This window comes from Trachemys scripta, chromosome 4 (assembly GCF_013100865.1).
Source record: "Trachemys scripta elegans isolate TJP31775 chromosome 4, CAS_Tse_1.0, whole genome shotgun sequence".
NCBI classification, from domain to species: Eukaryota; Metazoa; Chordata; order Testudines; family Emydidae; genus Trachemys; species Trachemys scripta.
The window spans coordinates 134076239-134089699 of NC_048301.1; the positions used below are offsets into that span (position 1 = coordinate 134076239).

Consider the following 13461-nt stretch of genomic DNA (forward strand, 5'->3'; position numbering starts at 1 on the left):
TGTGTGTGTGAGTGTAAGTGTAATATATTATATGCATATGATACAGTGTTAATGAATACATGTATTACTAATAAATGTGGCGTTTTGTCTTATTCCCCCTGAAAAGATCCTGTGCAGTACTTTAAGTACAACACCATCCAGCTTGTCCCAGAACTCAGTGTTTTTGTTATCACATTTGAGTTCGGGCAGTTCGGACAGCAGTGACTGTTTTTCCTGTGGGGTAAAGGGACAGTAGATATCAGTGGTTTCTGTGTTAAGTCCCCGTGTTGGCTGACCCTGATTATTGAGATTTCTGATTTTTTTATGTTGTGTTCTAATTGGAGCCATATGTTGTACTTGCTCCCCTGGGGTAATTAACCCCTGTGGCTCCCCCTCGTTATCCCTGGGGGTGCTCAGATTTGGCCTTTGAAGTGCGGGCCCATGCGGGAACATGTATGAAGGGGGTTCTGATTTTATTTTATTTTTTTTGCTCCTTGCTGCCAGATCTGCCAAATCTGCTCACGGATAGTTAATCAGTGGTGCAGTTGGCTGGCTGGCTGGCAAGTGTGAGCTGGTTGCCAGGTGTGAGCCCCCCATCCTCTGATCTGGGAGCATGACCCAAGCATAGTGATTGTGATTCTCCTGCTCTGGGATCTTTTTCAGTTTTCTGACAGTTACACATTTTAAAGGTATCAGAGGGGTAGCCGTGTTAGTCTGAATCTGTAAAAAGCAATAGAGGATCCCGTGGCACCTTTAAGACTAACAGAAGTATTGGGAGCATAAGCTTTCGTGGGTAAGAACCTCACTTCTTCAGATGCAAGTAATGGAAATCTCCAGAGGCAGGTATAAATCAGTATGGAGATAACGAGGTTAGTTCAATCAGGGAGGGTGAGGTGCTCTGCTAGCAGTTTAGGTGTGAACACCAAGGGAGGAGAAACTGCTTCTGTAGTTGGATAGCCATTCACAGTCTTTGTTTAATCCTGATCTGATGGTGTCAAATTTGCAAATGAACTGGAGCTCAGCAGTTTCTCTTTGGAGTCTGGTCCTGAAGTTTTTTTGCTGTAAAATGGCTACCTTTACATCTGCTATTGTGTGGCCAGGGAGGTTGAAGTGTTCTCCTACAGGTTTTTGTATATTGCCATTCCTGATATCTGACTTGTGTCCATTTATCCTCTTGCGTAGTGACTGTCCAGTTTGGCCAATGTACATAGCAGAGGGGCATTGATAGCATATGATGGCATATATAACATTGGTGGACGTGCAGGTGAATGAGCCGGTGATGTTGTAGCTGATCTGGTTAGGTCCTGTGATAGTTTTGCTGGTGTAGATATGTGGGCAGAGTTGGCATCGAGGTTTGTTGCATGGGTTAGTTCCTGAGTTAGAGTTGTTATGGTGCGGTGTGTGGTTGCTGGTGAGAATATGCTTAAGGCCATAGAACCAGGGCTGGAACCAGGTTTTTTGCCACCCCAAGCAAAAAAAAAAAAAGGGGGGGGGCGGAGTGCCGCCGCCGAAGCAAAACAAAAACCCAGAGTGCCGCCGCTGAAGCAAAGAAAAAAAAAAGGGCCACCCCAAGCACATGCTTGGAACGCTGGTGCCTAGAGCTGGCCCTGCATAGAACTTCTCCGAGTTAATTTCGGTTTGAACTAGAGCAGATCCTTCTGACAAATATCTAGTCTTGATTTAAAAATATCCGATAATGGAGAGGACACCACAGCCCTTGGTAATTTGTTCCAATGGTTAATTACTCTTACTATTAAAAATTATGCCTTATTTCTAGTCTGGCTTTATCTAGCTTCAACTTCCAGCCATTGGAACTTGTTAGACCTTTGTCTGCTAGACTAAGAAGCCTCTATTAACAGCTTTCTCTTATCCATGTTGGTTCTGTTGTGGTCAAAGACACCCAGGCAGTGATTTTAGTTCAAAGACTCAAGCCTGAGGCCAGTTTATTGACATACATACCAGTGCACTGGGGTGCAGTCCGAAGACTGACACCCTGAGTACCGCTCGCAGGCGGCTTTATTGCATTAAACCGCAAGCAAAGTACAAACAATACATCATGAGTTAAGAAATTGGGGTTGGGGTCAGTTTCCCCCTCCCCCGGTATCCTCTTCACCATTTCCCAAGATTTGAGTGTTTATTTGGGTAGAGGGGCGTTTGGTGGTTTTCCCCACGGGTGGTACTTGGCACCAGTTTGAGTACATTTCTTGGCAAGGTCCAGGCAGCAGTGTGTGAAGCACCACAGGGATCCCTGAATGTCTGTCATTCACAGCCATCTCCTGAGTGAAGGAGAGAAAGATTAAATCCATGTTTGGCCATCATGGTCCAAGGGTTAATCACTGGGCATGGGGTAGAGAAGGCAGGGGGCTAGACAATACCTCCTACCTCATCCAAGCCAGAGGTAGGGGGCGAATGGGATCCTGATCCTACCATCGCCTGGCATGGCCAGACTTACCTGTGGAAGAGAAGGTACATTTCCTGGCTGACTCCAGTGGGCTCCCACTTGATAGAGAACTTGGATGATTTATAGGAGGAGTTTGGTGAGTGGAGGCCCTCTCCAGGCAGGGTGTCTCAGGCAGGTCCCTGCAGAACCAATTAGAACAGTACCTTGTTTCTGCTGTGGGCAGGTGGGAATACTCCTGGTAAGCTGATGTGACCAGTTATTGTCACCACCCCTGGTGGCGTCCATGGTTGAAGGAAAAGGAGACACAATGTCTCAGGGCTCCGCGTTATGCATGGAAACCAGAGGCCTTTATCATACCGGCCTGCATCCAAAAGTGAGCACTGGGTCGATCAAAATGAGCTGTTCCAGTTTTTGACTTTTTAAACATTTTATTAGATAACATAAAATACAAGCATTGAAATGAAATGTCCTGGTGAAACAGAAGATCGAAACATGGTGACTTTCTAAATGAAATGTCATCAAGATTGCCATGTTTTGCTTTCGATGAATTGGCATTCAAATGATGGATAAACGTTCCATTGGAAAATTTCTAGTCTGTGCCTTAAGTATCTCATTGAATCAATGCCCTGCCACTGCAGGGGCCTCAGAGATTGGGAGATCTCGGTCCCGCCTGTTCTTTGCCTCTGACACAATAGCTTAGTCTCCAGAGGACTGTAATACTTTGGTCTAATACAGGTTAATGACTTGCTTGTCCCATTACTGGGACCAGTACAGACAACAGTGAAGGTCTCAATACACACCACAGTACTGGTCCCATGACTTGTCTCAGTACAGAACCCAGTACTGGTCCCAGTTCAGACACCAGTACTGGTCCTATGACTGGTCCCAGTACAGACTCCAGTACTACTCCCAGTACTTTTTCCAGTATTGGTCCCAGCACTGATCCCAGAATAGATCCCAGTACTGGACCCAATACAGGCCAAAGCACTGATCCCTGGACTGGTCCCAGTACTGATCCCTATATAGACCCCAGTAATGTTTCTGATTCACTTTCTGTTTTACAGCTCATGAAATACTGCAGGACCAGCCACATTGTGTTCATAACGATCATCACCAGACTTCTTTGCTTTCAGGCAGAGATGGCAGGCACATAGTTTACAAGGGCTGGTGAAAAATGAAATCAGAAGCCCATGGAATGATGGGAGGAAAGAAATACATCATGGGATGGTGAGCATGCCCCCATGATACACTGCGATCTGTTCCCAGAGGTCTCAGTGGCAGAGGGTGGTGAATTGCATAGTGGGATAGCTACCCATGATACAACACTCTCTCTGTTGATGCAAGAGCAATGACTATGGACGCACTCCACCAACACAAGGAGCGTTGTGTGGACGTGCACAACCAATGTAATTAAAGTGGCTTATGATCATCGACAACACGTAAGTCAACTTAAATGGCCTTAGGCCAGGTCTACACTATAGACTTTTATCGGTATAACTACATCACTCAGGGGTGTGAAAAATCCACCAACTTCTGAGTGATGTAGTTATATCAACCTAATCTACCCAGATAGACAGCACTGTGTCGATGGGAGAGCGTCTCCCATCGACACAGCTACTGCTTCTTGGGGAGGTGGATTAACCTTGCTGACAGGAGACGCTCTCACATCGATTTAGGAGCGTCTTCACTAAAACGCTACAACGATGCAGCTCTAGCGCTGTACGTGAAGACAAGCTTTTCATGCATCAGTCACATTCCAAAGGAAGAAAGTGTATGAAAGGAGTCAGGGCCCAACACAAGCAAATTAGTGCTAGTTGCAATAGTCGTTTTTGCGATGTATGCTACTAGTGAAAGGGGACTTCCTGCTCCACCATGTGTGTGTGGTAAGAGTTACATGTGGGTACGCACATGCCACATCTCTATACTACATGCAAATACACCACATGCACACGCAGACACGCATGCCACATGCACACACAGACACACATCTGTGAGCAAGTGCTTTAAACTGACTCAGGATCCATTTTGAAGCTTTATTGACAAAGTCACCAAGGGAAATGTTCAGGACCAAAGCCTGGGGGGGCTGAATAGTGCTGGTGAGTTATCACCTTACTTCATTCTGTGTAGTGTGATCTACAAATGGTGCAGAGCCAGGGAGAAGCAGACTGAAATGAGTTCCCTGTAAGATGAACAATGGAGCTGGGTACTAGAACTGCACTCAGAAAATGGAATGAGATCTATGATGCAGGACGGGGTTGGATTTTACTTCTCAGAGAAGCCGCTGCTGGAGCCATCTCTTGTAGGAGTTCCTTATGAGGCCCATTGCTCAGTCTCTTCTTTGGGGTCATAAGCCTCATTGGTGTAAGGTGGTGGAGGGGGCATTGGTGCGGCGGGAACCCCAAAGTTTTCATTGGCAGCATATGGCCTGAACAACATGGCCTGCAAAACAAAAGAGATCGGCCCTCGCTGGTACCATCATTGTCTCCATCCTCACCCCACAACCATTACCTTCCTCAGCCCTCCATTCTCACTCCATCATCTTCCTCACATTCTTCATTACCACCACCTTCCTCACCCTTCCATCAATGTATTTGAGTGGGATAGCTCAGTGATTTGAGCATTGGCCTCCTAAACCCAGGCTTGTGAGTTCAATCCTTGAGGGGGTGATTTAGGGAACTGGATTTTTTTTTTAAAACAAACAAACTATCTGGGGATTGGTCCTGCTTTGAAAAGGGGGGTTGGACTAGATGATCTCCTGAGGTCCCTTCCAATCCTGATAGTCTATGATTTTTCACCACTTCCTCCTCCCTCTAGTTTTTATAAGTCTGCTGTATTGCCTGGCACTACCCCAGGGATGAAATCTGTGCCATCATCACTAACTTCACGATCAACACCCAATTCACTATCTGTAGGATTTTCCCTGTGGAGGTGCATGGGTCCCAGCTGTCACAGAACATGACCATAGTCTTTTGCAAAACTGGAGGATACAGAATCTATACTTCCTTTGGGTCCTGACTGCAGCAGGTTTGCTCTGAGGCACTTAAAGGGTTAACACGGTAGGTCTCACTATGCTACAGAGCGTCCCTTTGTGTTCCTTGCTAGGGCTGCTTGAAAATTTCCTGTCAAAAAGCTGCTTTTCAACAAAAATACCACAGAATCCCCAAACTTTTCTGTCTAACTATACAAAATGTTTCATGAAAAAATATCCACTTTCCCAGGAAAAAATCAATTTTTCATCAAAAAAAGAGAATGCCCCCAACCAAAAGATTTCAATTTGGAGATGCTGCTGCAGTGCCTCATGGGAAATGTAGTTTGGTTGCCTAATGTCCCCATTCTTCGCTATGAGTCAAGCTCATAGGCTAGACTACATTTCCCGGCCAGGGTCTCCCAGGATGCAACAATGTCCCCTCACCAAGAGGGCAGATGATGTTGCATCATGGGAGTTGGAGTCAGACCAAGGAGACTGGTGTACAAAGGAGAATGGCAACATGAGGCATTCAAACTACAAACCACATTAGGCACCACGGCAACATTTCCAAATTGAAATCTTTTGTTTTTTTCAAAATATTTTGGTACTGTATTTGAATTGCTGCTGAAAAAAATAAATAAAAAATGCCTATGGAAAATTTAGACAAAAACAGTTTTTTTCATAAAAACTTAACAGTTGTCATCACAGTTTGAGAAAACGTTAGCCTATCAGTGTGTGACCTACTCCCAGGTCAAGAAGAGGTCAACCTCATCTCAGCTACCCCCTTCACTATGCAAAGGTGCTCAGAGGAACGGTCCTGAGAACTGCTGAATGGGAGGCAGTCTTTGGGAAGATCAGATTCTACACCAGCATCACAACAGTGAGCTGACCCCAGACAAGGAGTTTTTGTTGCCTGGATTCATTTATTTTGCTGTCTGGCTAGAAACGTTGTCCCTGGAGGGATGTCCACAGCTGTAGCTTTTGGGGAGGGGAGTTTGCAGCATCATGATTCCATGGCTGGTTCTGTGCTAGCCCCAGCAGCTGCTCTAAAACATTGAGGCTGGTGATGACCGTGAAGGAGTTGCCACCTGTCAGGTATGGTTGGATCACAAGGGACTCTGGCCATGCCATAGGCTGCTGACTTATGAGAAGAGGCTGAGGGAACTGGGCTTGTTTAGTCTGCAGAAGAGAAGAGTGAGGGGGGATTTGATAGCAGCCTTCAACTCCCTGAAGGGGGGTTCCAAAGAGGATGGAGCTCGGCTGTTCTCAGTGGTGGTAGATGACAGAACAAGGAGCAATGGTCTCAAGTTGCAGTGCGGGAGGTCTAGGTGGTGAAGCACTGGAATAGGTTCCTAGGGAGGTAGTGGAATTTCCATCCTTAGAGGTTTTTAAGGCCCGGCTCGACAAAGCCCTGGCTGGGATGATTTAGTTGGGGATTGGTCCTGCTTTGAGCAGGGGGTTGGACTAGATGACCTCCTGAGGTCTCTTCTAACCCTGATATTCTATGATTCTCTGCCCTCAATACATCCCCTCCACCAAGGGAACAAGAGCTGGCTGTGCCAGGTGGGGATTCCATGCCAAGGGAATTCTCTGCTGGAGAGATCCAGTGACTTTCAGGAGCACAAAAGGGTGGGATTGCAGCTCAGGATCTGGCCCAGTTACAGTTTCCTGGGTCCCCCACCCCCACCTGGGAAGATGAAATGCAGCCCCACAGAAATTAAAACACTGACGATGAAGGTTAACGCGGTGGCAGTGAAAACTGGGATTACTTCCCCCTCCCATTAAAAAAAGATTCAGTAACTTGGATCATGGTGTCAGCAGCCCGGTTAGGAATCAAGGTAAAAAGAGCCAGAAAACAGGGCTATTTCCTCTGCCAAAAATGTCAACAAAAATCTATCAACCATCAAAATATTTTGATTCAACATGGAACCATAGTGCCTCATTGGAGTTGTAGTTTGGGTGCCTTATACTTTCCTTTATGGGCCATGGTCACTGGCAGGACTATATCTCCTATGAGGGGACGTGCCACAAGCACCCTTGCCCAAGGTGCATCATGGGAGGTGTAGTCCATCTAGAGAACATGGCCCATAAGGGAAAATGTGAGTACATGGCAGCTGAACTACAACTGCCATGAGGTATCACGGCACCACTTTGAATCTAAATATATTGGTTTTCAGGTGTTCGGTGTTTTGGAAAAATAGCAACATTTTCTGGAGAATGCAGGTGCTTTCTGATAACATTCTCATGGAGTTGAAACCCCAATTTCCCATTAAAAAAACCCCAATTTGACAGACTTGTCAACCAGCCCTAAATCAGGACCTATCACTTTCCCCCATCACTGCCTTCCTCATACACATTCAGGCCCTTCCCCAGGGACACTCCTCCCATCAGGGAGGGCGCTTCGCAGAGGCGTACATCTCCCCCTCCTTTCAACACATGCTCTGATTCACGTCCCGTTTGAGAGCTGAAAGACTCACGGTGTTGGGAGTATAGCAGATGGCTTGGGATGCAAAGTACGAGGTTGAGACAGCGATGGAGAACTCCAGGATGGACAACAAGAGCAGCATGACTGTGATCCCCTTCCCAGCATTCTGGGGAGCATAAAACCACAAGGGATGCTAATTAATTTTGACTGCTAGCAGTGTAACATTGCACAGGGCTGCCGTGAGGTACATAAAAAATCCCTCTTTTCCCACTTCTGGGGATGCAGAAATCCGGTCCTGGTTCTTCCCTCCTTCCAGGCACACAGAATTCTCCTTCTAACTACTCAGTAGGCCCAGTAATTGTGATGCATGGAGCCACACAACTGTCAGGAGACCATAGAATTCTGTTTTCTCCTGGGTCTACAGGGATATGTGCCCCTGAGACGCTCCCTGGGTAGGCCAGCCAGGATTCTGTAGCATGGAGGCAGTGTTGTCTAGTGCATAGAGCACTGAACTAGGATTGAGAAAAGCTGGGCCTGCTGGGTGACATTGGGCATATCGCTTCATCTCCCTGTGCCTCAGTTTCACCATCTCTACGTAGTGGGGATTAAACAAAGTAAAACAGGTATTTGGGTCCAATGCTGCTCCCGATGAAGTCAACAGGAGTTATTATTATTAATAATTTGTATGTTAGTGGCTGGAAACCCCAGTCATGGACCAGGACCCTACTGTGCTAGGTGCTGCAGAAAACACAGAACAAAAGCATGGTCCTTGCCTGGTTTTTGACATTGACAGGAGTTTTGACACTGGCTTTATCAAGAGCAGAACCAAGCACGTTAAGAGCAAATTTTGGTCAATTTTCCTCCAGTTCAAAGGTCTGGAGCAGAACACATGGACAGTTTCTACAGTGGAGTCAAGAACTTAGGGCAATTCCAGGTACCTGGTATTTTAAAAACACACCTGTTAGGGATGGTCCAGGTAGACTTAACACAGCCTCAGCACAGGGTGATGGACTGGATGACCTCTTGAGGTCCCTTCCAGCCTTATACTTCTATAATTCTATGGCAGAATCTGGCCACTTACCAACCAATAGTATTCCTCATCCTTGTGGTCATAATGTGACGCATTAAAAATCAGCTCCGTTAGAAAGAGAATGATCCCAATCGCTGAGAAGAGGGCGCTAGTCCTGTTCATTCCCCGGCTGCTTCTCACCTGAGAGAGACGTGCAGAGGGTCAGGTTGTGTGTAGGCAGAAAACAGGTTTGGTTATCATAGAATCATAAAAGATTAGGGTTAGAAGAGACCTCAGGAGGTCATATAGTCCAACCCCCTGCTCAAAGCAGGACCAACACCAACTAAATCATCCCAGCCAAGGCTTTGTCAAGCCGGGCCTTAAAAGCCTCTAAGAATGGAGATTCCACCACCTTCCTAGGTAACCCATTCCAGTGCTTCACCACTCTCCTAGTGAAATAGTGTTTCCTAATATCCAACCCAGACCTTCCCCACTGCAACTTGAGACCATTGCTCCTTGTTCTATCATCTGCCACCACTGAGAACAGCCGAGCTCCATTCTCTTTGGAACCCCCACTTCAGGCAGTTGAAGACTGCTATCAAATCCCCCTCACTCTTCTCTTCTGCAGTCTAAACAAGCCCAGTTCCCTCAGCCTCTCCTCATAAGTCATGTGCCCCAGCCCGCTGATCATTTTCGTTGCCTTCCACTTGACTTTCTCCAATTTGTCCACATCCTTTCTGTAATGGGGGGCCCAAAACTGGACACAATACTCCAGATGTGGCCTCACCAGTGCCGAAGAGAGGGGAATAATCACTTCCCTCGATCTGCTGGCAATGCTCCCACTGATGCAGCCCAATATTGCATTAGCCTTCTTGGCAACAAGGGCACACTGCTGACTCATATCCAGCTTCTCATCCACTGTAATCCCCAGGTCCTTTTTTGCAGAACTGCTGCTTAGCTAGTCGGTCCCCAGCCTGTAGTGGTGCTTGGGATTCTTCCATCCTAAGTGCAGGACTCTGCACTTGTCCTTGTTGAACCTCATCAACTTTTTTTTTTGGCCCAATCCTCCAATTTGTTTAGGTCACTCTGGACCCTATCCCTACCCTGCAGCGTATCTACCTCTCTCCCAAGCTTAGTGTCATCTGCGAACTTGCTGAGGGTGCAATTAATCCCATCATCCAGATCATTAATAAAGATGTTGAACAAAACCAGCCCCAGGACCGACTCCTGGGGCACTCCGCTTGATACCGGCTTCCAATTAGACATTGAGCCATTGATCACTACCCGTTGAGCCTGACGATCTAGCCAGCTTTCTATCCACCTTCTAGTTCATTCATCCAATCCATACTTTTTTAACTTGCTGGCAAGAATACAGTGGGAGGCCGTATCAAAAGCTTTGCTAAAGTCAAGGTATATCATGTCCACTGCTTTCTCCATATCCACAAAGCCAGTCATCTCAACATAGAAGGTAATCAGATTGGTCAGGCATGACTTGTCCTTGATGAATCCATGTTGACTGTTCCTGATCACCTTCCTCTCCTCCAAGTGCTTCAAAATGGTTTCCTTGAGAACCCGCTCCATAATTTTTCCAGGGACTGAGGTGAGGCTGACTGATCTGTAGTTCCCCGGGTTCTCCTTCTTCCCCTTTTTAAAAATGGGCACTATATTTTCCTTTTTCCAGTCGTCCGGGACCTCCCCCCATCACCATGAGTTTTCAAAGATAATGGCCAAAGCTCTGCAATCACATCAGCCAATTTCCTCAGCACTCTTGGATGCATTAGATCTGGATCCATGGACTTGTGCATGTCCAGCTTTTCTAACTAGTCCTTAATCTGTTCTTTCACCACTGAGGGCTGCTCACCTCCTCCCCGTACTGTGTTGCCCAAGACAGAAGTGTGGGAACTGACCTTGTCTGTGAAGACCAAGGCAAAAAAAGCATTGAGTACTTCAGCTTTTGCACATCATCTGTCACTAGGTTGCCTCCTCCATTCATTAAGGGTCCCACACTTTCCCTGACCTTTTTCTTGTTGCTAACATACCTGTAGAAACCCTTCTTGTTACCCTTCACTTCCCTCGCTACCTGCAACTCCAGTTGTGTTTTGGCCTTCCTTATTACACTCCTGCATGCTTGAGCAATATTTTTATACTCCTCCCTAGTCATCTGTCCAAGTTTCCACTTCTTGTGAGCTTCATTTTTGTATTTAAGCTCACTGAAGATTTCACTGTTAAGCCAAGCAGGTCGCCTGCCATATTTGCCGTTCTTTCTGCAGATCGGGATGGTTTGTGCCTGTGCCCCCAATAAGGCTTCTTTAAAATACAGCCAGCTTTCCTGGACTCCTTGCCCCCTCATATTAGCCTCCCAGGGGATCCTGCCCATCAGTTCCCTAAGGGAGTCAAAGTCTCTTTTTCTGATGTCCAGGGTCCATATTTTGCTACTCTCCTTTCTTCCTTTTGTGAGGATCCTGAACTTAACCATCTCATGGCCACTGCTGCCCAGATTGCCACCCACTTCTACTTCCCCTACCAATTCTTCCCTGTTTGTAAGCAGCAGGTCAAGATGAGTACGGCCCCTGGTTGGTTCCTCCAGTAGTTGCACCAGGAAGTTGTCCCCAACACTCTCCAAAATCTTCCCGGATTGTCTGTGAACTGATGTATTGCTCTTCCAGCAGATGTCAGGGTGATTGAAGTCCCCCATAAGAACCAGCCCACCTATATGTTCTGGGAATGCTTCTACACTTGTATGTTTTTGGAAGAACTTAATTGCAGAGTTACTTTTTTCCTGTCAGATAAAATTGTGTTACAAGCTAAAAATGTAATTTTAAACCTAATGGATGTTAATTGGAAGCTGAATAAATCTAAAAATGTTTGTCTAAGCAGAGCACTAGTAATTGCTAAAAGACCAGTACCCGCCTTCAGTATTGTCTGTGCTTGCCTAATTCTTAAAAAAAAATTCCAATTTCCCCACATACAAACACTGTGAGGTGGGGGGTGGGGACGGGACCAGGGCCAGATTGAAAGGGCAGTGAGGTACTGCAGGGATTCAACTGGCCGTGATTCTGTCCCTGACTAGGCTTTTGGGCCTTGCGCCTGCAGTTTTTTGGGTATGCCCGAGATATTCACAATTATAACAGATCACATTATTTTTTGCTGTTACTACGGCAACGCGAGTAGACTTGCTCTTTATTTTTTTGGTCTGTCTGGCTTCGCATTCAGAGGGCCACATACAGATGGATTCATAATTAGAGCCTGGGTTCACTCCCAAATTAAGGGCTGTTTGCAGATGGGAGTTAAAACCTTCCTTTAACATTTTTAAAAATGCCTGATTCGTTTTTTTGGGTCTGCAATGCCTGCATTGCTGGAATACATCTCCCATTTTTTCTTACAACATTGAGCTGCAGGCTCGTCCTTGCCTTGTCCCTGCCCACGATCAGTCCCCAATTACCGGCTCCGTTCCCCAAGGCTTCTTGGATGGCTTCCTTAAACTCAGTGCAGGCACGGGTCATATCATTTTCAGATTTAAATTTAACAGAGGCCCAAATGCTGTTTTTGTGTCCTTTTGTAGGGATCTTGGCCCATGATAGATTGGGGCATTTAGCTTTCCCTGCAATGCAACGTATAGGTGGTAACCATCTGGCTTATTCTTTTCCAAAATATTAAATTTGGGTCTTTGGGCTTTAGATCAGAGAGATCTTTCAGTAAGCCCCTCATTTCCTCTGTGCTGAGAGGAGTGTACTTATAAGTATTATGAACCACTTTGTTTTCACCAGTCCCTGACCACTGAGTGGTCACTTGGCAAGGGGCCAAGGAAGCACTGGCACTTAATTCTGGGTTAAAAAAAAGGGTGGGGGGAGGCCAATTATCTTGATTCCCCCCCATGTGTGCCAGGTTCCAATTTTGAATTTGTTTTTTAAGGTGTTTCGAATTAATTTTATTTTGGTTTTTATTAGTATTGCGGCTTGAGTCAGGGTCAGTAAAATTCCCCTTCTGTTGTATGCTAGCAACAATACGACGTGCAGAGGAGTTGTTTTTTTTAGTTTTGCTTTTAGAGCCTTGTTTTCTACTTCAAGTTCATTTAGTTTGCGGTTTAAATTTGTTTTTTGATTTAGCTTTGATGTAAGAGCTTTTTGGAGTGTTTTTAACTTTTGTAATTTTTTTTTATATTTGCAATAGCTTATTACAATTCCTTTCCCTAATCTTTCTTTTGTTTGACCATACCACCACAACACTCTATCCATTGTACTCATACCTTTATTCCATTTATTTTTTGCTATTTTTTTTTAACCTTTTTATGTTTTCGTTTTATAAAATCAATGAGTCTCCCTCCCGTAGAGGGCATCATTGATGTTCCCCAGGGCCAGTCAATGAGTCCCCCTCCTGTAGAGTAGGGTTACCATATTTCAACAAGCAAAAAAGAGGACGGGAGGAGCCCCGCCCTAGCCCCGCCCCTCCCACTTCCCGCCCCCCCAGAACCCCCAACCCTCCCCCCGTTCCTTGTCCCCTGACTGCCCCCTCCTGGGACCCCTGCCCCTAACTGCCCCCCGGGACTCCACTCCCTATCTAAGCCTCCTTGCCTCTTGTACCCTGACTGCCCCAACCCTTATCCACACCCCCACCCCCAGACAGACCCCCGGGACTCCCTCGCCCCATCCAACCACTCCCCACCCCCTGACAGCCCCCCC

At 46.3% G+C, this 13461-nt stretch overlaps 1 protein-coding gene across 1 annotated transcript in view; it reads right to left on the minus strand.

Annotated features, from left to right (window-relative positions):
• Positions 1-2807: 2807 nt before the first annotated feature.
• Positions 2808-13461, minus strand: part of LOC117876006 (membrane-spanning 4-domains subfamily A member 15-like) — a gene marked incomplete in the record, with an annotated part of 33007 nt that continues 22353 nt past the window's right edge. Inside the window, 3 exon segments of the mRNA XM_034767686.1 lie at positions 2808-4819; positions 7826-7939; positions 8855-8983. Coding sequence (XP_034623577.1) covers positions 4691-4819; positions 7826-7939; positions 8855-8983 — 372 coding nt within the window.